The 23237-nt window shown below is 38.0% G+C and overlaps 1 protein-coding gene across 1 annotated transcript; it reads left to right on the forward strand.

Annotated features, from left to right (window-relative positions):
* Nucleotides 1–38: 38 nt before the first annotated feature.
* Nucleotides 39–10135, forward strand: rhoua (ras homolog family member Ua). The gene is made up of 4 exons (XM_059323883.1): nt 39–631; nt 3197–3255; nt 4176–4364; nt 6376–10135. Exons 1-4 carry the CDS (start codon nt 346–348, stop codon nt 6658–6660), a joined length of 819 nt encoding a protein of 272 aa, XP_059179866.1. The 5' UTR covers nt 39–345; the 3' UTR covers nt 6661–10135.
* The last annotated feature ends 13102 nt before the right edge of the window (nt 10136–23237 follow it).

Consider the following 23237-nt stretch of genomic DNA (forward strand, 5'->3'; position numbering starts at 1 on the left):
GATGTCATTTGAAGGGGAGTGTGGGACGGTCTGTCCATTGGACGGCTGGACGGACACAGTAACAAACGGCTAACGTTAATTGAATGCCCGCTCTTTTAATCGGACTTTAATTCACATTTAAATCCACCATGAAGCGTAAAACATATACGGCATCAGTTTTGGGGCTGTGTGCGGTGAGCAAAAGTTTAAACTTTTTGTAATTTGACCATGGAAACTAAAAGGAAGCGGACAGCAGCGACAACAAGAAGTCAGTTGACAAACCGCTCTGTGATAACGGAAGAATGGACGATGTGAAAACTGGCCCGAACCGGGACTGAAGCTCCTGCCCGGCTCTCCTCCGCCTACATGTCGCCCTCCTCTCCATGCCAGATGCCTTCGCGAGGCGACAGCGGCTACAAGCCGGCACAGGTGTCCCCCGCTCCGCCTGTCCCACCGCGGAGGGTCAGGGGCTCCGGCCGGACGCGGCGGTCCGGGGCAGGGGCACCGTCAGCCGGGGCCGGGGCATCGGAGAGGCGGGTGAAGTGTGTGCTGGTGGGGGACGGAGCTGTGGGGAAAACCAGCCTGGTGGTCAGCTACACCACCAATGGCTATCCCACCGAGTACGTCCCCACCGCGTTCGACAACTTCTCAGGTAAAGGATGCACTCAAAAAAAGAATATTGCATATCGTCACCCTGTTAGAATAATCGCCTAACTAATTTTTTTTTTCAAGTTTTGCAGGAAACACAAAAAAACACCAAAAGTGTAACATATGACATTTATTGATCATTTCACTCAAAAAGGATGTAACAAAGGGTGACTATTGGCAAAGTGATAACACTGTGTGTAAATTATGTAACTTAAGAGAAATAAATGACTTAGACAATTTTTTGAACATGCCTTTGTGACTTAAGCAAGTTATGGTAACAATTTATTTTGAAGGTGTCTACGTAAGAGTCACACAAGCCTGTCAGAAACATGACATGACAAGTATCATGAGCATTAATGTTACTTCAAAATGTCATTAATGTTATTAACATCCCATGTCATGTTTATGACACGCTCATGTCACATGTATACACCTTCAAAATAAAGTGTTACCATATCTTGCTTAAGTCATGAAGGCATGTTCAAAAATTGCCTATGTCACATTTTATTTTGACTTAGGCATAATAAATCCGCTTAAGTCACACACTTGACATAGGCCATTATCTTAAAGGGGTAAAATCACATGATCTGATCAACTGAGGATGTATGCGATTTTACCATAGGTGGCCGGCGTCATGAGATGATTTAAAAAATGACGATTATTTTAACAGGGTGACGATATTACTCCATTCAATTAGTACAACATTTTTACACCTAAAAATTTTGAGTTGATTTGAAAGCTCTAGTAAATTTAAGTAATATTTTCAAGTACGTCTGAATGAATTGACTTGGCTCAATTACCGCATAGATTAATTGTGTAATTGTAACTGATATATTATGTTAACCATATGGAAAACCTGAGTAGAAATCACTAAACAAACTGAGTAAATATAATTGAAAACATGTGTAGGATACAACTGCAAATTTGCTTATGATTTACTGAAAAAATGTGTTGTACTGACTGATTTTACACTTATTATTACAAATATTTGAACCATGTAATCTGTGAGTCAAATATGAATTTATTTTGAAGAAGTAAACTTAATTTATATGTGGATATTTTACACAAAGATTCCTGTTCGAGTTCTACTAATGAATTTTGATGTAGTCAACTCAAATACTCATCATGATGATATTCAGCATTTTTATTTAGAATGCATACCTTCATATTACTGTCTCCTTGAATCATTTCTTAGCGTGTGGAGTACCAGTGAGTTTTCAGTCCTGCACTGAAAATGTTAGGCTACTTAAATTAAAGTAGGAAAGCAGCTATAATCAGAAAAATGTCCTTAAAGTATTAAAGGCAGAAACACTAGCCTATAAACTATATCATTATATCGTTTATACTTGTTTTTTTTAATGTAAAAGCAAGATTTGACTGTCCCAGTTGCTTGAGGTGAAGCTCATTTTGAAGTATTAAGTAATTATTATTTTCATTATATATTATTCTGCTGATTATTTTCTTTAGTAATCGATTGTTTGTTTGCTTTGTAGGAATAGTGAGAATAATGAGAAATGTCCCAAGTGACATCTAAGTGTTCATTTTTTCATAGTCCAAACCTCAAAATTATTGCTAACACATTACAATATTACAACTATTGGTATAAATAGCAGCAAATGTTAGTTTTCACTTAGAAGTCAGAACCATGTCATGTTTTTGAATGAAAAAGACTTAAATTACTATTTTTTAAAAAGGCACTTATAGCCAAACATCTGAATTGTAGTGTACTAGAATTAGAAAGACATGAAAAGACTCAAGTACCTCAAATTTCTACTTAAGTACATTACTTGAGTAAATGTACTTAGTTACCCTCCACCTCTGGTAATTCATTCAGCTGTATTTATGAACACGTTTGACCATATCGCCTGAAATAGCAGCTATAACCATACATCAGAGCTTCAGAATAAAATGTTTTACAGCTGCTTAAGACATCATTTATTCAGCTATCAATAAGTTTGATAAATTGATTCATCTTTTTCCATCTAAAATGTCTAATATATATTTTTGTATTTTTACATTTCACTTCATGTGAGCTTAATCTTTCATTTAATGTAACCACGTTTAAGTTATAACCAGAAATTGTTTTGATTTTTGACCTTTCATAATTTATTTATTGACTAATATTTTCTTTATTGCAATAACTTGAAAGTAGTTAAATAGTTTAGATCTGCAGTGATTAGTCAATTGAAATATAACCAACAAATATTTTGATAGCCGATAAATCGTTAATGTAATTAAAAAATGTCAGAAAGCGCTGTTTCCATCCTCCCAAACACTGATATTTCCAGCGTTCTCTGTTTTATATCATATCAAAATGAAAATCTTTGGGTTTAGGATGGACAAATCAAAATATATAAAGGCATCTCTTTGGACTTTGAGAAACTAAGATGGCAATTTTTCACTATTTTCTGGCATTTTACAGACCAAATGATTCATCAAGAAAATAACTTAGTTGCAGCCCTTAAATAGTAACCAGCATCATCAGATTATGTATGCTGTTAGAAAAGAATTGGTCATGTGTTTTTCCAGTGAAAATTTACACTCATATTGTGTGTGTGTGTGTGTGTAGCGGTGGTATCAGTGGATGGGCAGCCAGTCAAACTACAACTCTGTGACACAGCTGGACAGGTCAGTGATCTCAATACAAGCGCACACACACACACACACACACACACACACACACACACACAACATGGTGCAGGGAGAGCAGCAGCATTTCCTGTTGTTTTATTTGCTTTTGAAACAATGCGTTTGACCAGAGGAAATGATGAAGACAGAACAATCACCGTTCTTTCTTTCTTTCTTTCTTTCTTTCTTTCTTTCTTTCTTTCTTTCTTTCATTGTGTCAAACGTGGGAAGAGAGACAAAGACAAGCCCTCACCAACCTCTTTTGTTATGAAAACTCAAAAATGTGCCTCAAATGCATTTAGAGTTTTCATACGAATATTATTTGCTGCTCTGCCCACATGTATTTTTACATAACAGAATAGTGACCATCTAGTTTGACCAAGATGCTGTGCATGAAGATAAATGTCACATAGATTGCTGTAAGACTCTTCCTGACCTAAATGGTTTTACAATGGATCTTACTGTCAGATTTAGTGTTACTGTTAGTATCAGTCTCTGTCCAGGAAACTGTCTGGTTACTCTTTCATTAGGAAAAATTCCCTGGCACACAGGAAGTGGTGCATTTTACATCCCTGTAACAGCAGCAGCAGCAGCAGCAGCTGTTATCTGTAACACATACAAGACAGAACTGTCTTCTCAGAAAGAGTTGTTAGAATTAGAGCTAATCATGTTTACATTGAAACAAGTAACAGTTATCTGTTACAACAATTAACATAATTAATTTGTAACGTACATATGTATCAGAAAAACAGATCACACAGTAGCAAAATAATTTTGTTTGGATAGACATCATTGGCAGGATGTGCTGCACCAGTAATGACTGTGATGTATTTTTGTTCAAATGCTGTTAAAATCACTGTTGTGCCGCTTTGAAAAATCTCTTCATCCTCAACACTCCTGATCTCTCCCGACCTCTCCAGGATGAGTTTGACAAGCTGCGGCCTCTGTGCTACACCAGTGCAGATGTTTTCCTGCTGTGCTTCAGCGTTGTCAGTCCCGCCTCCTTCCAGAACGTTCCTGAGAAGTGGGTTCCAGAGATCCGGAAACACGCCCCCTTCGCTCCGCTTGTCCTCGTTGGGACGCAGTGTGACCTCCGAGAAGACGTCAAGGTGGAGTACATTGAAAAAAACAATGCTATTGAATTGTAGTAATTGGAATTGATAAGATCATATTGATACCATTGTCATTATCAATTCTGCTTATCAGAGTTATTCTGTATCAGTTTTCCTTAATGATTCCTGATCAGTTTTCTGAACACAGTGTAGTTGTGTGGCTTTGATGTCATTATAAAAGGATATTTATCCTCTGTAACAGACAGGCTGCATATTAAAAGCAGCTCCTACAGAGAGCCTCAAATACGTGACATTCCTGGAATTTATATATGGAATTTAGATTTCCATATTGCAAAGATGTTTCAATTTATTGCCATTGTTTTCACCCTTATTTAAAATTTTACAGACATTACAAGCAGCCCCATGAAATGAAGCCACGCTTTGGACCGTTTCTTTCCCTCTGCAATGACTCCTTCTTGTTTAAAGTTTCCAGCAGTGTAGATGCAGAGTGTCACGTCATTGTTTTGCAATGCACAAGTATCAGAGACACATGTTGGTATCAATAAAAAGAAGTGATGTGCTTTAAAGCATACGATTCTAATGGATCAGTTTGGAACTGGTTCTCATCTGGAACTGGTTCTTGATCCCTGCTTAATTGTGACGAATGTGAAACGAAACCAGGAGCTTTAAATAGAGGCTACACGTCTTCATGATCTGAAAAACATTTTGCCAATGTGTCATGTTACTTTAACAGACACTACTACTCACAACAGACTTTGAACAGACGTTAAAACAGGAAAAGTAACAACATCTTTTGTTCTATTCATTGGTGGAGCAAATCACTGGGCAGATACACAAATTCTTTACCACTTTAGTTAACATTGTGAGATAGGGCATGGCCTTGGCGGAGGTCTTCCCTTCTGTTAGTTTTTTATTTAAATGCTTTAAAATTAATGTGAGGCAAACATTTCCATAAACAGATTTTTATGTGCTGTGATGACACAAGACAATAGCAGAGGAAACACACCGCCAGGATACTGTCAGCAATGTGTTTTTATCTTTGAAATATAAGACCCAGATAGATTAGATAAGCAAGATGAGTTTGAAGTATTCAAAACTAATCCAAAATATTTAGGATAAGTAACTTGATTTAAGTAATCTAACGGGATAGGCTACAAATTACATTTCAGGGATTGTATTCAGTAATCTATTGTGGAATATGTTTTAAAAGTAACCCTCCCAACACAGCTACATGACTATAAAATCAGCAGATGCAAGATTTGAAGTATATTAACTAGGGCCGGGACTTTAACGCGTTAATTAAGATGAATTAATTACATAAAAATTAACGCGTTTAAAAAATTGACGCATTTTATTCACACTTATTTTTTCACCGTGGAACGTTTCTCACTGGATGAGTTTCAGGCGGACTGATTATACTGTTGCACCAACTAGCGTTCATGAATTCAGACTGGTTCAGACAACAACAAACCACAGTGAACATGAACAAAGAAGCTGATGAGACCGCTTTGGTTGGCCCCGTGGATGGGAAGTTTTGTTACAAACAACGAACAGATGGAAGCGTCGATAAGAGCATGGTTGTGTTGCTATGCAACAAGGAATTTAGATATCACCGCAGCACATCGAGCCTGAAGTATCACCTCAATGCAAAACACAGCAGCTAGCGGCTAGTGTGGTAGCTAGCGTGGATTGTGTTTTACCTAAAAAAAACAAGTATTATAGTTTACAGAAGGTCTACCTACCTATAGGCTACTATATTTATAAATATGCTATTGCAACACTTAATGGCAAAAATTGCACTGGTCTGTTGGACTTGAACAAAAATAAACAATATTTTTGTTGCTTAAGCTTATGTATTCAGTCATTATTCAATGGTATACTAAAAATCCATGTGAAAAAAATTACTTCTCACTGTTCTCGGGTCAAATATTTATATGCGATTAAAATGTGATTAATTTGTATTAATTAATTACAAGGCCTCTAATGAATTAAATACATTTTTTTAATCGAGTCCAGGCCCTATTATTAACACATTGTTTCTCTGTAGGTTCTCATTGACCTAGCTAAGTACCGGGAGCGACCTGTGGACCCAGCAGATGCCCGGGACTGTGCGATGGAGATCGGGGCTATGGCCTACATGGAGTGCTCTTCCCTGACCCAAAAAAATTTGAAAGAAGTGTTTGACACGGCCATACTGGCCAGCCTGCAGAACTGCAGCTCTCACAAGCACCCGAGAGGGAAACAGAAACGACGTAAAAAGCAAAGGCAGACACCGGACAAGATGAAGAGTCTGTCCAAGTCGTGGTGGAAAAGGTACTGCTGTGTGGCCTAGAGCAGACCTGCGTTGAGTCTGAGACTCTGACTCTGGGTTCTGCCTGGATTTGCTTTCAGTTTGGGTTTCTCTCTAATGGAGCCTGATGTTGAGCAGGACCTCGACTGGACTGTGGCTGGGAACCAAAGTCTGAAGACTGTCACGGATCTAAAATGTTTTACTCTTTGATTTTATCCAAAGAGTGGTTTTAGTCTTATCATGGATGAGATTTACTGACGCTAACAAAACCTGCTCTGAAAACACAGCAGCCCTACAGTGAATGTTTTCTAACCTGGTTTTAATCTAATCTGGGAGCAGCAGAAGACCCTCTCCATGTCAAGGTGGATGTAACAATGTTGCCTGTTATCAGACTGATCCAGATTTGAACAACAACAGTCTTGTGTGTGTTTAACACAAAAGCAATAGTGTAAAGTCTGGTCTTCTTGTACTAACCTTCCCAACCAAGTGGTGGATTTATATGGTTGTCATGTAGACTAAGAGGCTCACTCAACTCACCTAAACTGCATCTAAACGTCTTTTGTCCAACATGTCTCCAACACTAATGATTAGAAACAACTGCTGGCTGAAACCAACTCAACATTGTTGATATCTATATTTGAACAGAAGTCATATGTTTTTTCTGACACGATTACTGGTGACGATTCAAGTGAGAACTTAGTCAACGCATCGAGTCCATGGTTGATTATAGAGCTTCTTGTTATAACTAGGATCATTGTTGCTCTAATGAAAGACTTTATTTAGCAGCTAATCATTTATCCTGGTCACATGCACAGTTCACTGTCATGCTTGCGTGTAAACCTAATCAGAAACCGGGATCATGGTTTTTATTTTAGTCTCAATCTGAACTATTTATGGAATTATGTCTGGCTTGGTTTTCAGTGTGGTTTTGTTCACTTCCTGTCGCTGTTTGGCCCAGAGTGAAGACAGACAGTGACAGTTTGGTGAGGCTCAGTCATTAGGCTCATGTTTTGAAAGAAGAACTAATGTTGATGTTTTTTTCCCTGCATCGGTAAAAAAAAAACTGAATATCCTGACATTTTGCTGTAAAAGCAAATTGTATCTTATGAAGACACAACACTGTGTGTAGGAGTCAGGTTTCCATTAATGGCAGTAGTCCTTCATGCTCATCTTTCCTACACAACTTTGTTCTGTATGGTAGCCAAGTGAGTTGTGTCGACCGACAGACAAATACTATATTGGTTTCAGACATTTGTACTGCTCAGTGTGTGTTTGATTTATCTTTCCAGACATTTAAACAGCCTTACTGTAATTGTGAGCACTTAACAGAATTAGACCAACCAAGTGCTCTTTCCATGTGTTAAAAAAAAAGGATGCAGCTGCTTGATTCTGTACGTTTGCAGCAAGAAAAAACTCAGAACAAACAAAAAGAGATGGGGTTTATTCTCAGCCCTTCAATGCAATTGTGTATCTAAGACTGTGAAGTTTGAATCATTATGTATATATTAATTGAAATATTTTCTTATTAGTTATGAACTATAGTTTGATTCGTAATGTTACTGCTCTGCATCTCTTCACCCAAAATATGCTTTATTACAGTTGTAATTATTGATCATTTGTATCATTCTGCATCCATAATGCTTTAATATGTTATCCCTGGTATGCTCTATATTATGTTCTGCAGCCTCTTCAGTCTCCAATAGATGTTTTATATGTTGTAAAGCAGAAATAAAAAGGCAAACTAAAACACAAAATGTGTGGATGTCAAACACTCAGCTGCCACACCTCCCTTTGTACATTGTAGTGACTAAAACCAGAACAGAACCCCTTAATTTACAACCATTTCTCCACAGTGCCTTCATCTGAATGGCTCTTTGTTTTAAAGTCACTGCAGAAAAGGGAGAAAAGGGTGTGGATCTGCCATTATTTAGAGCATATGCTCAACATTATCATTAATATTGATCAGACGTAAACTCAAAAAAGGATTTTCACTCTTGCATTTCTTAGCCCTGGGGCAGAGTAAACTATGACCTAAAACCTTGTTTAAAAAACGGACAAGTTAAAGCTTTGTTTGACTTGTAACCCAAAGGTTATCAGACAAGGTTAAAGGTCCAGGGATAACATCTTCACAGTGTGCACTATTTAACTCTGTCAGTCTCACAACAACATTTCATTTAACAGTGAATATTCTGCTGCTTTTGCTCTAAACTAAACAACCATTCTGTCCTGGAGCGGGTTTAAGTCATTTTTGGGCTGTGAATTTTTTTTCCCCTTAAGAGCTGAATAGCATCACATTTTGTGGGGTTCAAAATGACTTCTCTACTGGTGTGAAAAGAAGTGAGCTGTGGTGTGCACCAAAAAATGCTTACATCATTAATACAGTAGTTTCTGTTTAGTAAATGCAAATTGAGAAAGACAGAACATGCACTTTGTTAAATACTCTCTGCAGGCAGATGGCATTTTGTTTGTTTGAAAGGATGTAGTTTAGGTTGTGTTTTAGCCACATGCTACACAAGAATGTCTGTAGAAACTAAGATGTTACCTTAAAAATGAAGCCTCACTCATGCATTTTGGTCTTATTTGGGTTTAATCGTGCCCCTATCCTATCCAAGTGGGTACACAACTTCAGCTTGATATCGGCTCCAAAACTGGTTCCTACAAGACTTCTCTGCCTTATGTGACCCAAACGGGCCTGACGAGTTTCACACTATTACATGTATGCACCGTGTTGTTCTCTAAGAGAGAACTTGATCTAAAATGTATCTCAACTTAAAATCCTGATTTTGGGTCTGAGTGTAAAACTGAGAGAATTGAAGACAGTGCATTACTGGAGCTGTTTGGTCATTTTCTGCTGAAGATGTTACGGCTGCGACTGAATGGGTTCACTGTGTCACGATGTTATACTCATGATAGCAAATGCATTGTTTCTTGGTTGGGGAAAAAGGCATAATAAGTTGCTTGTCTTGCTGTTGCATGTGCAGTCTAGGCTAATGGTGGATTTAAGTAGGGTAAAGGTCACACAGACCCTTATGATAGCGTGCATTTCCTCCGTCAGTTCTGATCAGTTCTGATCAGTTCTGATCAGTTCTACATAGTTACATGTGTAATTTATCGAGAGCACAGAAAGTTTCTGCAGCATGATGTTAGAGTTGGCTCTGGCCTGCTTTTATGCTGAGAAAAAATATAAACCTGTGTTAGATTATTCCTGATTAAATACATTATCAAAAACAGCATGAATAAAGAAAAACAATAATTTGCATGTTTCTGACAAAAACTTGAGGTCTTTGTTTTGGTTCTCCTCTCTTTATCCAGCCTGTAACTCCTGCTAAAATGAGCTCCTGCTGTAATCCTTTGAAATTAGTCCATGCCGTCCACCCTGGCCACACATTATATGTGTCAAAACATAGTTTAAAGGTAAACTACTATGCTCATTTTCAGGATCATAGTTTTTAGGTTTACAAGATTACATTTTCAAGAAACACAATTGTCTCATACTGTCTACAGTCTCTGAATTATCTAGGGGTATAACTGTAACAAAGCTGCACTTTTTACCATGAAAAATCACCACAAAGCTTCTAAACCAGATATTACCTAAATAAGCAACATATATGACATATATGACAGAAAATGAGCAAAAAGTAGTGATGAAGTGATGAAATATCATCACTTTTTCACTGAAGCTAGCAACCCGTCATACCAGACCATGGGTATGATTTGATTTTTTTTTTTTTAAATAATGAATTTAAAAGCACAACAAATCAAAAGCCGATAATGACACAAAAAAACAAACACTTAGTAAAATCACTTTTTTCCAAAGTTGTTCTCGAATGGAAACAACAAAAATACATACCAATAATGGAAACAAACTAAATTATACATAAACCTACTAGTCCTCCTTGCAGCTCCAGTCCATGGTTAAAAATCCCCCCCTTAAAAGTGAGCCATCAACACTCACCACAAAATCTCAGCTTTTGTTTTAATGACTGCCTTTGTTTGGATTTGTTCATGTAAGGCTATATCTGTTAAACTCCTAAGTATGTTGAATTGAAAAATGGAGCATTTCCTTACTTATAAGTTCAGCTTTTTATGTGTAAAATTGTGTTAGTTCCTCTGTTAAAAGTCTTGCTTTAATGTTTTAACTGCTTCTCAGAAGCCAGATGAGGCTGGTTGATCCGCAGCAGTGTCCGTCCTGTGTGACAGATGATCGTCCCTGTAATGTTGAACAGATGGGTCTCTGAAAGTGAACTACTGTGTTTTAAGAAAGTCAGAGAAGAGACATGATGGTGACAGAGTTGTGTTTTGTTGAAGGTGAGACTGAAATGTTAATGCTCCGTGTTTGGGACGGGTGTCTGGATGTTGATGGGACAATAAGACGGCAATGACTGACTTCTGTTCCTGTGTTTACAAACCAACTGCAAAATGAAACATTTTCTGTATGTGAATGACCCCAGATAACTGGAGGCAAATCGTTTTTTGTGGGCCTTACTTGGCACTAAATTCCCACACTTTCTCAACTTTTGATTGCACAACAATATCCCACAAAGTCCAGACAGCCCGGGGAAACAGACAGAGCGGTTCATTCTTGAGATTTCATTGTTTTATTGAGTTTGATACCCCCCTGAAGCACACCTGAGCTCACTCACATGGGACACCAGCTGGGAGCTTCCCTTACATAGAAAACGACCCCACTCAGCCTGTGTGAAACATCATTTTTCCTGCATGTAAAAACATTGTAACGCTGCTGCAATCTGCTCACACTGAATTCTCTGTTTAACTGAGGATGTCAGACAAAGGAAGAGATGTTTGTACAGAAGTTTTATACCCTGAGAAATAAAGAATATTTGGTATAATGCATGCTGTGTTTTGTTAATTCTGAGGCTCAATGCTCAGCGGTGGGACTGGGAATATGTTTGTGTTTAATTATAACTCCTTGTGAGAGCCCCTATGCTGTAAATGAGAATATGCCTTTAGGTAGATATAGCTTGTCTATATCAAATTCTTATATTTCTGTGTCTGTTCATCAACATGATTTCATAGATTTGACCAGAAAGACACTTTAAATAACAGTGAGGATTATTAGTAGCAGATAAACGCACATAAAACAGTCCCTCAATCCTTTTTTAAAGATATATTTTTTTAGTTTTCAGGCTCCAAATTGATCTTTTTTTCAGGTTGTTGTGGCTGAAGTAATGTTTTGAAATTGTGCTGTGCGCTTTGTGATAACCAAGTCCAACAACCACGCTGTGCTCAGCTGATGCACATCAGAGGAGAGGGGATAAGATGTGAGCAATGTTTGGGGGCATAAAGACACACACACACAACAGGAAAGTCACACACACAGACGCCCACAGAAAGTCATCCAACTTCAGTCTGGATCATTGTAAACAGACCCTCCGCTTCCAGGCCCTCATGGTTATGCAAGAGCTTTATTTTGAAGTCTGTCATGTGACATTTGGTTAGTGGCTGTGCCCACTGTTCTTGGAGGTAGTGTGTGTGTGTGTGTGTGTGTGTGAGGGGGGGGGGCATGCCCTGACTTAACTTGTCTGGGAAACAAACTGCTTGGCTCTACCTGACATCACAGAGTTAGTACATAATGAGAAAGCCGACTTTGTTCGGGTTTGATCAGCTGCTCTGTGACTCAAGCAGTGCCAGGTCCCATTTACTGATATTATTCAGCTGGTTTTCCCCTCTGTGACTGGGCTGGACACTGACTGGTACAATATTTTTCTCCTAAATGAAATAATCATGAATTGAAACTCAACAAGAACAGAAAGAGTGCAAATGGTGTGCAGCATTCATTTTTTTTATGGTCTTGGTCTCCAGTTGGAATACTTTGATTTCATGTTTTTTTTCATTTGTAACAAGAGATTTTGTAAAACAGAATATAATTAAATATTTAGGCCAATTAATTAACTATGTAATAACACCTCACAAATCGAGCAGATGTTGATACAACAGACAAACAATGTTTAACACATGAAGCACCGACATGTAAGTTGAAATGTCAGTAGTTTTCTGGAGCAACTGCCACCATCTGAAAAATCTTTGCAGTATTAGTTAATGGTTTTTGCAAAGCTCTTGTAATGTGTTTTTACAATGCTATTACAACATGTTGTAAAGGTTTGTACTTGTTTCTATTGACGCATGTGGCCACATCCTATGTATAGATGTCTTGCTTTTCATCATTTCCAGACTTAAAATCAGGAAATAATAATTGCATTTTCCAGCACTTCATCATTTTACTATTTTATTATTATGGTATTCATACAAGAACGGAAGACAGAGATACAGAGGGACTTTTTTGTACCATACAGCTTCTTCTTATTGAGAAATGTTTCAGTCACATGGTCGTGCATACACACAAAGCTGCCAGTACTCAAGGCGATGGTCTGAGGCTCAGTTCCAGCCCATTTTATAATTTTATAGCCTTTTTCTCTCTGTCTTCGTGTGTGTGTGTTACATAACATAAAGAGGGGCCAGAGTGACATCAGTGCTGACTCTTAACGAGCGGAGCTGAAATACAATCTCCACTTTCCTAACAAGCCATAAACCCAATCAATGTGTGTGTAGACAGCTGCTCTGTGTGTGTGAGGGAGAGTGTGTGGATAAGAGAAAGTGAGGAGGAAGAGTGTTAGAGGAGGGTGACAGACAGGAGAGAGAAAAACACTATCATATAAATTATCTTATCAAAAGTGACAGAGCGACAAGTGAAAGAGAAACAAAATGCCATAGATAATGAGAACATCTGAAACTCCTCCTGCCACATTAATCAGACTGGGAAGATGATTTTGGCGTAATGTTAAATGTTCTGGAGCTTTAAATGCAGCCTTTAGCTTACACTAAACATTTAAAGGGATAGTTCTTGAAGTGGGCTTGTATGAAGTACATATCCATGATCAGTGTATTACCTACAGTAGATGGCAAAGAAGAGAAGCAATGCACTGAAAATCACTTTACTCACGGCCACTTTATTAGGTACACCTGTGCAACTGCTCATTAACATAAATAACTAATCAGCCAATCACATGGCAGCAACTCAATGCATTTAAGCATGTAGACATGTTGAAGACGACCAGTTCAAGCCGAGCTTTAGAATGGGGAAGAAGGTGACTTGAACGTGGCATGGTTGTTGGTGTTGGTGGAGAAAATACTTAGTGAGCGGCAGTTCAGAATGTCTTGTTTATCCAAGAGGTCAGGCGAGAATGACCAGACTGGTCGGAGATAATAGAAAGGCAACAGTAACTCAAATAACCACTTGTTACAACCAAGGTATGCAGGAGACCATCTCTGAACTCACAACACATCCAACCTTGAAACAGATGGGCTAATGCAGCAGAAGACCACACCACCACTTTATTAGCAGTGTGGCAGTGCCACTTCACCTAATAAAGTGGCCGATTAATGTGTATTTAGAATACTTTCATTGCTTTACCTTGCCATCACACAGCCCTTTCAATAGAGAATATAAGACATTTTATCCATATGCTCTTGTCAAAGCCACCAGACTCCATTGACAAAACAGTAATTTTACTTTGCAGAAGATACTGCCCTGATCGGTTGACTGTTTGTGACTTTGATGAATCCGAAGTAACCCTTTAAAACATTCATGCGTCTTCTCTAAACTGGGGGTGTAACCATCGCCATCTACTGTAGATCATCTACCGACTAAGGATAAGTTTCTCATACAACCCCACTTCAATTAATCATAACTTTAACTATATACACCCCTAACTCCTGGGTCCAGAAATTGTGTCTGTGAGCATATTTTCTTTCTCACAGTGTGATAAATACAAGTTCACATACAGACACAGCTAACTAAACAGAATCAAACACACTAACACACACACACACTCCTTTAACCTTTACTCAGTGTGCTTTATCTCTGCTCTCAACTTTTTGTTCTCGTACAAACACACTTTTTCCTCCTTTTCCTTCCTTTCCTTATCACACTGTGTTTCTTTTTCAGTATTTTCCTGTAAAACACCACCTCCCCCCCTGTCGTGTTCTGTCACCGCTCATCATAACACCTCTTGGTTCATCTCTACAGGTTGTCTGCTTGGATGACTGGTGACGATGTGTGTGTGTTTGCATGTGTGTTCAAAGTTCACAGAGTGTGTCATGTGGCAGTTGAGCAACAGTGTGACACATACAGCTTCCTCCCACTCTCCTCTTCACATACTGTACATCTGACCACAGCTGACCACTGCGTTTACATAAGCACATTACTGCAGATTGCACCATGTACATCACGGTCAGGTCAACATGTACTACATTTTCACAACCTGACCACATTATGAATAAATACAATATGTCAAAAAGGAATATGTGCAAAGCAGAGTAAGGTACGGTATTTACAACAGTTCTCAGATAACAACTCTCCGCAGCTATATTTAGATTTCTTAGAATAACTCAAATTATCCTACATGGAAAATATGAAAATGTCAAAAACAAAATGTCAAAACAATATTACCACCCAAAACTGTTTGAAAAGTAAATATCTTGGAACCAGTGAAAATTATGTCATAACAAGATCATGAAAATATGCAGTATATTATGGTTTTGCTTAAATTAGTTGTTAGAGCTGCAAACCCACACAGGCCTTTATCAGTTGAGACATGTTGTCATGTCACAGTAGTAAAAGCATGCAAATAAGACAATATTTGGTATTCTTCATGCTGACTCACTGTCACCCTCACTGGAGCACTTGAATATTACAGAGCCATAAACAGTAATACCTCTGCTTTCCCTACTATGACAAGTCAAACTGTCTGTTGTGAAAAGGGTCCCTCACAAAAGGTCACTGGACTTCATGTCCCAATAATAAGGATCAAATGTGGGATATTTTCCAACCAAACAGGTGCAACACAGCTGACAGGGGAGTGAGGAACGTGTCAGTCAAGCACAGTACACAGTGGCAAGAAAAAGTATGTGATCCCTTTGAAATTCCTAGTTTTCTGCATTACTTTCTCATAAAATGTGATCTGATCTAAAACATTTTGTTCAACAAGACATGAAATATTGTAATTGTGTAAGTGGTATTAGGTTAGGCACATTGTTTTTTAATACACTTGGGGCTTAAATGCAGATCAAATCATATTTCATGACAAATTAAGGCAGAAAACTATGTATTTTCAAAGGGTTCACATACCTTTCTTGCCGCTGTATACATAGGCGTGCAGGGCATTGAAATACAAGTTTATTTAAATTTAGCAGTTGATTGAAATAATTAGCTTTCTCTTCTGGTGAATGTCAATTTCTAAATACAATTGGTTTGATAAAACACATTTGTGAAACTCCAGCGTGGCTTTCTTGTTTTTTGTCTTGCTGTAAAGGTTAATTCGACAGTGTGTCCGTTTAGTGTACAGCAGCCTGAAAATAACAGAATTGCCATATACTTTCACTTTATTCAGTGAATGGCAGGTATAGCAGGAAAAACACAGGTGTAACTAATAATATTTGCATCTGCTCCAGTCAGTTAAGAGTCCCATTGAGCCATGACAGCCAGGCTGCTTGCATTCGAGCACAAACCTGGAACTGGCTCCCAGACATGAAGTAAAGCCATTATTAAAGTTATTAATTACATCTGTGCTTTTCCTACCATGCTGTGTTAAAATGTCTACTGTGAAAAAGGGCTATTGACCTGTCAGTTTCCATGACTAAAGTGAGTAATGAGAGATGTTAAAATAATCTGTTATTCTGTCACTTTGTCTGTCTCTGTTGTCTGTCTTTGTGTGGTGAAGGTCACTATGCATGCGTAATTCACTGTGAGTGTGCCCTCTCTCTATGCATTTATATATTTATCATGTAAGATGCTTTTGATACAATGATCATGTGCTATTATTGTTTTAAAACTATGATTACTCTAGATACATCAAAACTAAATACATTTACCCCAACTGCTTAAACTTAGTAAGATTCTATTATTATAAAAAGATGTATTATATGCTTTGTATTTTATGTGCACATTGCAACATCTGTGTCTCCAATTATATCTCTGTAAGTCACAACAAGGCAGGAGGTTTTGTTGAATGTTTTGGGGAACAGGTCAGGACACGGACAAGGTGTTCTGGGCAGATTACTGTCTGGTGACATGACGTGTCCCTATATTGATTAAAACTGACGAATCAACTGATCAAGAGGGCGGCACTTCCTGGAAGAAATCTACCTTCATGATTAGTAAATCTGTTAGAATAGAGTAAGGGATTCGAGGGAAATGGGACTGGTCCAGACTTTATGACCTGAGACCAGTCTACTGTGTATCAGGGAAGTGATGTTTGAACCCACAGAGATCTCTGTAACTGCACATTTCTTGACGTATTGTAATAAAATTATGTTAAACTGAGAACTTGGACGTCTCCTGCTCATCCCCATCAAACGATCTGTGCAGAGAAATAGGTGAGGATTTTCTGTTGGTGTCAGATAATTTAATTTTAAAGGTTTCCTCAATGCATTTCTCTAACAGAGACAAATGTGAATTTTAAACCAAGTAGACTGGCTTCATATGAAGGCTAGTCATAGTCAACAGCCAAGACTGTGAACAAGGAGGAGAGGTTAGTCTGCATCACACAGAGATTAATCAGATAAACTAGAAGTAAAAGAGGAAAGAGGAGGATGGAGCAGCTGTTACCATGACATTTATCAAATTTAAATCAACAACATATTTCTCAAGACTTTCATCATCTATAAATCTTCACCATTACTTGATTTTTGTAAGTTCCATTACATGCATATTGGCTTGAATACACACTTCACACACACACACACACACACACACACACACACACACACACACACAAAGCACACTTGTGGGAAATAGGGATTAGTAAGTGATACTGAGAGGTGGGAGAAAGCAGTCTCCTTCTGTGGCCTCTTAAACCAGATGTAACCAGCTGGCACACACACACACACACACACACACACACAAACACACACACACACACACACACACACACACACACACACACACACACACTCAGTTACCAGTGTCCAGGCTTGTGGCCAGAACTTTTGTCCTTTTCTCAACTGTGTGAGCACACATAATGTAGAGAGAGAGAGAGAGAGAGAGAGAGAGAGAGAGAGAGAGAGAGAGAGAGAGAGAGAGAGAGAGAGAGAGAGAGAGGCCCACTCTCAGCAGTGCAGAGTTCAAAGACGCTGCTTCAATGCATCTCCGTAGTTGAGGACAACAGCTCCTCTGGACTTTCATTACATTTCACGTCTGATGGTTGAATGAAACATTTCAATTGTCATCATCGTACTATAATAAAGACGAGTGAACTGTGCACATAAACTGCACACTGCAGGGAAAGTGACATGTAAGAGTATGTTTGTGTGTTCTAAGAAAGAAAGAAAGATGAGTTGCTTGGTGGTTTAAGCCGAAATGGAGAGCGGGGGAGAGAAAGAGAGTGCGTGTTGTGATGTTGAAGAGGTAACTTCAGGGAGTTAGATTCATCAGATAAGACTGTATGAGTCATGGGAGGTTAGTCCTGAGAGCAGAGGGAGGATGATTCTTACAGATTTTATGTTTCTGTGGAAAATATGCTGAGTCTTGATTATTTTCGAAATACCACCTGTGATTTGTTGAACATTTTATCTTCAGATGTTACAGGCTTTTTCTGTATTTACTCAAATTTAGATTATTTTTATAGAAACCTTGAGTTAGGAAGTTGTTAACTTTATTGTCAATACATGTGCAAAATGTTGGATGACATGATGTTGTGGCTAAAAGTTGCCAGTTGAAAGCCTGGGTCTTTTGTAAAAAGCAGCAAATGAATCAAGGAGGAGCATTTGAAGTGCCCTGTAACAAGGCAGTAATTGAATAATCTGCTGCATATTCTGTCTGGAAGTAGATATATTAAGGGTCAGGTTTTTTTTTTTTTTGTTGAGGAAAATGGTTTTCCAGTGAGTTTTAACCATGTAAGTGACGTACCTGTATGATAATTGGTATATAACCCACATTATGTTGAGCTGTGAGCCAGGACATGCAGGGCTGCCTCTATGGAGGAAGTCAGGTGATTAAGAGCACCAAAGGTTGTGAGGAAAGAAGTCTGGTTGGACGGATAGGTCAAACAAACACTTTCATTTGTTTGTGTCCTGTAACTAACGTACCTAACTAACATAAGTTACGTAATAAATTATTATTTATTAGTTGTTTTTTTTATCTAAACAGATTCTGCATTGCAGGGGGCTGTGGAGGTGTAACAATTATTCATGTTGAATCCAGGCCTCTAGATTGAAAACCTGATATAATATAATCTAATTTAATGGCTTTGGGATAAATAAATAAAAATCATGGTTTTAATGGGTTTCAATGGATATTTCTATCCTTAAGCGTGTCTGTATTTGGTCGACTCACAGGTCGAGGTTGAACTCACAAGTGTGATTTTGATAGAAAAACGTATGTTTAATTAAAAATGAAAAAGCCAAAAATGTCCCTAACGATGCACTAAGGTTAAAGAGCTTTTTGGAATCGTACAGCCCCACAGTAACAGATAATTCATCTTGCTTTAATCAATAATAACATAACTTGTTTGTCCTGTTTTAACTCATTAATTGTGAAAAAAAATGAAGAGATGTTATAAAATAAAAAAATATAAAAATGGTATGAGGTAACTCTCGGTTAAATTATTACCCTCAACAGTGGGTTCAGTCATGAGATATTAGACTTATGATCCGGAGCTGAGCTACATATAGACCTCTGAGCTTTCAACCCGGTCACAAGATGATTCAGCTGTGGGGAGAAGCAAGACTTATTCAATCACAAGATGGGCAAAAAAATATCTACTTTTACTTTTTTTCCTCTTGGTACCCATGCACAGTGAGTGTTGTATAATTTTTTGGGTGGACAAAGCCCTCGTTTAACATTGATTATAGCAGGAAGGACGGCCTGCCTCTGCCTTAATGCATGTTACGGAAGAACAACAAGTCATTCACTGATAGAAAGCAGACATGTAGGTAACAGGGAGCATTATCTCTGAACACACAACCTCACAGTCGAGACATACTCTCCGTATGGACGCTGAATGCCCTCACGCAGAATAAGTAGGTCATGTTATTCTTACTGCTTTGACCAGCAGCTATCATCGCACCATCATACATACCACTGTGTTATATTGAATAAACTCATGTGTCCAGTGTTGTGTTTGTACATTAGTTTAGACATTCACTGCAACATTAACACACATTGTTTCCCTTAAAGTCATCTTAATGTTATTAAGAATTAGTATATTTTCAGAGAGGGGACTCGAAGGAACAGTATTTTTCAGCAGGACCCTCAAGGAACCCCGAGAAGAAATAAAAGCCATGACAGGATAATGTGTCAAAATGATCAGATATGCAGAAAGAAAGTAAACATATAGAGTTGGAAAGGAAGGTAAAGAAGTATGACTATTAATTTCCTTGAATGGCCTTTTCCTCTAAACAAATTCTTGCTTCTCAATAAATCATCACCCAGAATGTTTTTCCCCACTAATAAAACCTTGAACTTGGCTGGTGGCTTCAGAAACAGTAGTGTTTAAACCTGTTTTCAGAGCAGAATCTTCACAGATCCTTTCTGAATCAGTCCATAAAAGCTCTATTTTGATCGTTTTGGTAATTTTTTCTGCATGTTAAGGTGTCACTCTTCAACTTAAGACAGTGGGAATTAAGAAATGGCAAGTTAAATAAAAAAATTAAAAATGAAATTGAAAATTCTTAAAAGTTCTTACAGGTCCAGACTATACATAGATATTGATGTGAACTAAAATATGAATAGCAAAAAAAAAAGAAGACAGAAAAATAAACAAAATAAAACAGCAAAATAAAATAAAACTTGTTTAGGCTGTAAAAACGTAGATAAAGGTTAAAATGTATATATAGAAATAGTAAATACATACATAAAAGCAACAATAAATAAACACCTGTGCAAAGCATAGCAGGAACAAAACTGTTTTTGTGTCTTTTTGTTCTACACCTAGGGATTGTAAACCTACGCCCAGAGGGGAGGAGCTGAAACTCTGTGTGCAATGGATGGGAACTGTCATTTAAAATTGAACCAGTAATGCGCTGTAATTGTTTTGTGTACAAGGTCTCCACGTTGAGCTGTGGCTCACCAATCAGTCTGCTAGACCACTTTACTATTTGGTTGACTGAGTTTTTATTTTTCAATGAGAGGTTGGGGTGTGTGCGTTACAGGGGCCAGTCTATACCACTCCTATGAATTTCACTTTCATTTCAAGTGTTATTGTGTGGCCACGGTACCAAATATGAAATTAGACTGCCACCACAGTGCCACCTAGGGGCCGATCAATAAAACCTTAAAGGGTTATCCTCAGGAGGGTATTGACAATAATTGTACCAAGTTTTGTATAATAATGCACAAACTATCCCTTTAATCCTCATACAGTGTCTGAAGGAGGTTAACTGACTCTTAACTGATATGTATAAGTTAGAAGAGGCAGGTAGCAATGGTGGAAAGTAACTATGTACATTTACTCAAGTACTGGACTTAAAGTACAATTTTGAGGTACTTTTATGTACATTTTATGTACCTTTATACTTCTACTCCACTACATTTTGAGGCATATATTGTACTTTTTACTCCTCTACATTTAGTTGACAGCTTAAGTTACTTTTCAGGTCAAGATTTAAAATGAAAAACATGATACATTTAAAATGATTACCCATTTTTATAAATTAAACCACTTAAAAGTTTATTAGGTAGTCATTTCACAGTGTGGTATTAGTACTTTTACTGAAGTAAAGGATCTGAATACTTCTTCCACCACTGTCCTTTTTACTTCTTTACTTCTTTATTTTATTATTACTATTAAAAAAATATAATTTTTTTTATTTTTATTTTATTTTTTTATTTAATTTTAATTTTTTTCCTGCACTTCTGCGCATGCGCGGGCTTCTGCGCATGTGCGGGCTTTCAACGCTTCTGCGCATGCGCGGGGTTCTCAACGCTTCTGCGCATGCGCGGGTTTTGACGCGTTCTGCTTCAGAAACCCGCGCATGCGCAGAAGCGCAGGAAAAATAAATAAATAAATAAAATAAAATAAAATCTATGGTAAATAAAATAAAATGGTAATCGCTCTACCAGTGTGAGCCACCAGGGCGCCCCAAGGTGTCACTATTCTAACTAGTGGGGCGGATTAGCTTAACAATCGTTCACTTTGTGATAAAAGCATGAAATTTGGTAGATGTGTTGGTGAATATGTTTCAAACAAATCTGGATATTGGGCCACCTCAAAAGCGCCCCCTAGTGGCCGTGGCAGGCATTTGTTATACGAATAAATCAATGATGAATAAAAACTGCCCTTTTAATAATACCAACTGGTGATGAATTGTATATTGTTGGAAAGCCTGATTAGTCACCTTTACAACGAGGTACAGCTTGTAAGGATCGTGCATTCATGGAATGAGCAACGGGGCTAAACGTGTGGGTAGCACCCCCCAAACATGTGCATCCCCTGTGGGGCGGATTAGCTCAATAAATCACAAGAATTGTTTATTTTGTGATAGAAGCACACAATTTGGTGGATGTGTTGGTGGATATGTTTCAAACAAATCTGTATATTAGGCCATCGCAAATTCGCCCCCCCTAGTGGCCATAGCAGTCATTTTCTTCGTTAAAATTACAAAAAATATTTAAATTATTTCTTAAAATATTTAAAAAATTTAAACTAAATATACAAACGTAAATTAAAAAATGTAAATACACATATTAAATTAACAAAAATCCAGTTAGACACTCTTTCAGTTATTTTTCCTGCCCCACCACAATCGGGCTAGCCATCGAGCTAGCTAGCAAATGAGCTAGCTAGCATTTGCTTCCTGGGACAAGCAGTGCAGTGGACTGTCCATCAAGGTATGTCTAAATATTTTATTTCACCTGTTATAATTATGAATAAAATATGCTATGAACATCATAAAGGCTAAAGAGAAAAACAATCATCATGGGCCTTGGCGGAAAAGTAAATTAGCAAGATAGCAAAAATAGGTACTTAAGCTAGCTAGTTAGCTTGGAACATGTATCAGTGGCTGTTGGGTGTGAAAGCTTAATAAGACACTGTTAAATTACGTCCTGTGGAATGTGGACATGCCTCTCTGCACACACACACGCACACACACACACACACAGGCACACACACACACACACACACACACACACACACAGGCACACACACACTATATGTAATGTCTCCTTTGCCCATGTGGTTCTTTTTTTCTTTTTTTTAAAATGTATTTTATAACTCCATCACAGTTAGTCAGGCGGCTTAGGACCAGATTTGAGAAGAAAGGGACACGCCGGACAAAAGCACCAAAATTTTTCCACATGCTCTCTATCACCAAAGGTTTCACCTTTTGGTAGGAGCCACTTCATCAAGATTGCAGATCGGAGATGGCAGCCATATAAGCCATAAGCCATAAGTCTATGAGAACCAATATATCTTCCAAGCCACTTAGAAGGTCAATCTTGGTGTCAAAATATACATTTTCTGGGTCAAAGAATCATTTAAAGCTATTGAGAATATCACTGGATGACTCACTGTAAATAATTTGTTGATCAAGATCTGACATGAGATGAAAGCGTACCCTTGATTTTTTTGAGCAGTGTACATGGCAGCTAATCCACACTC

This window comes from Centropristis striata, chromosome 2 (assembly GCF_030273125.1).
Source record: "Centropristis striata isolate RG_2023a ecotype Rhode Island chromosome 2, C.striata_1.0, whole genome shotgun sequence".
Classification (NCBI taxonomy): domain Eukaryota; kingdom Metazoa; phylum Chordata; class Actinopteri; order Perciformes; family Serranidae; genus Centropristis; species Centropristis striata.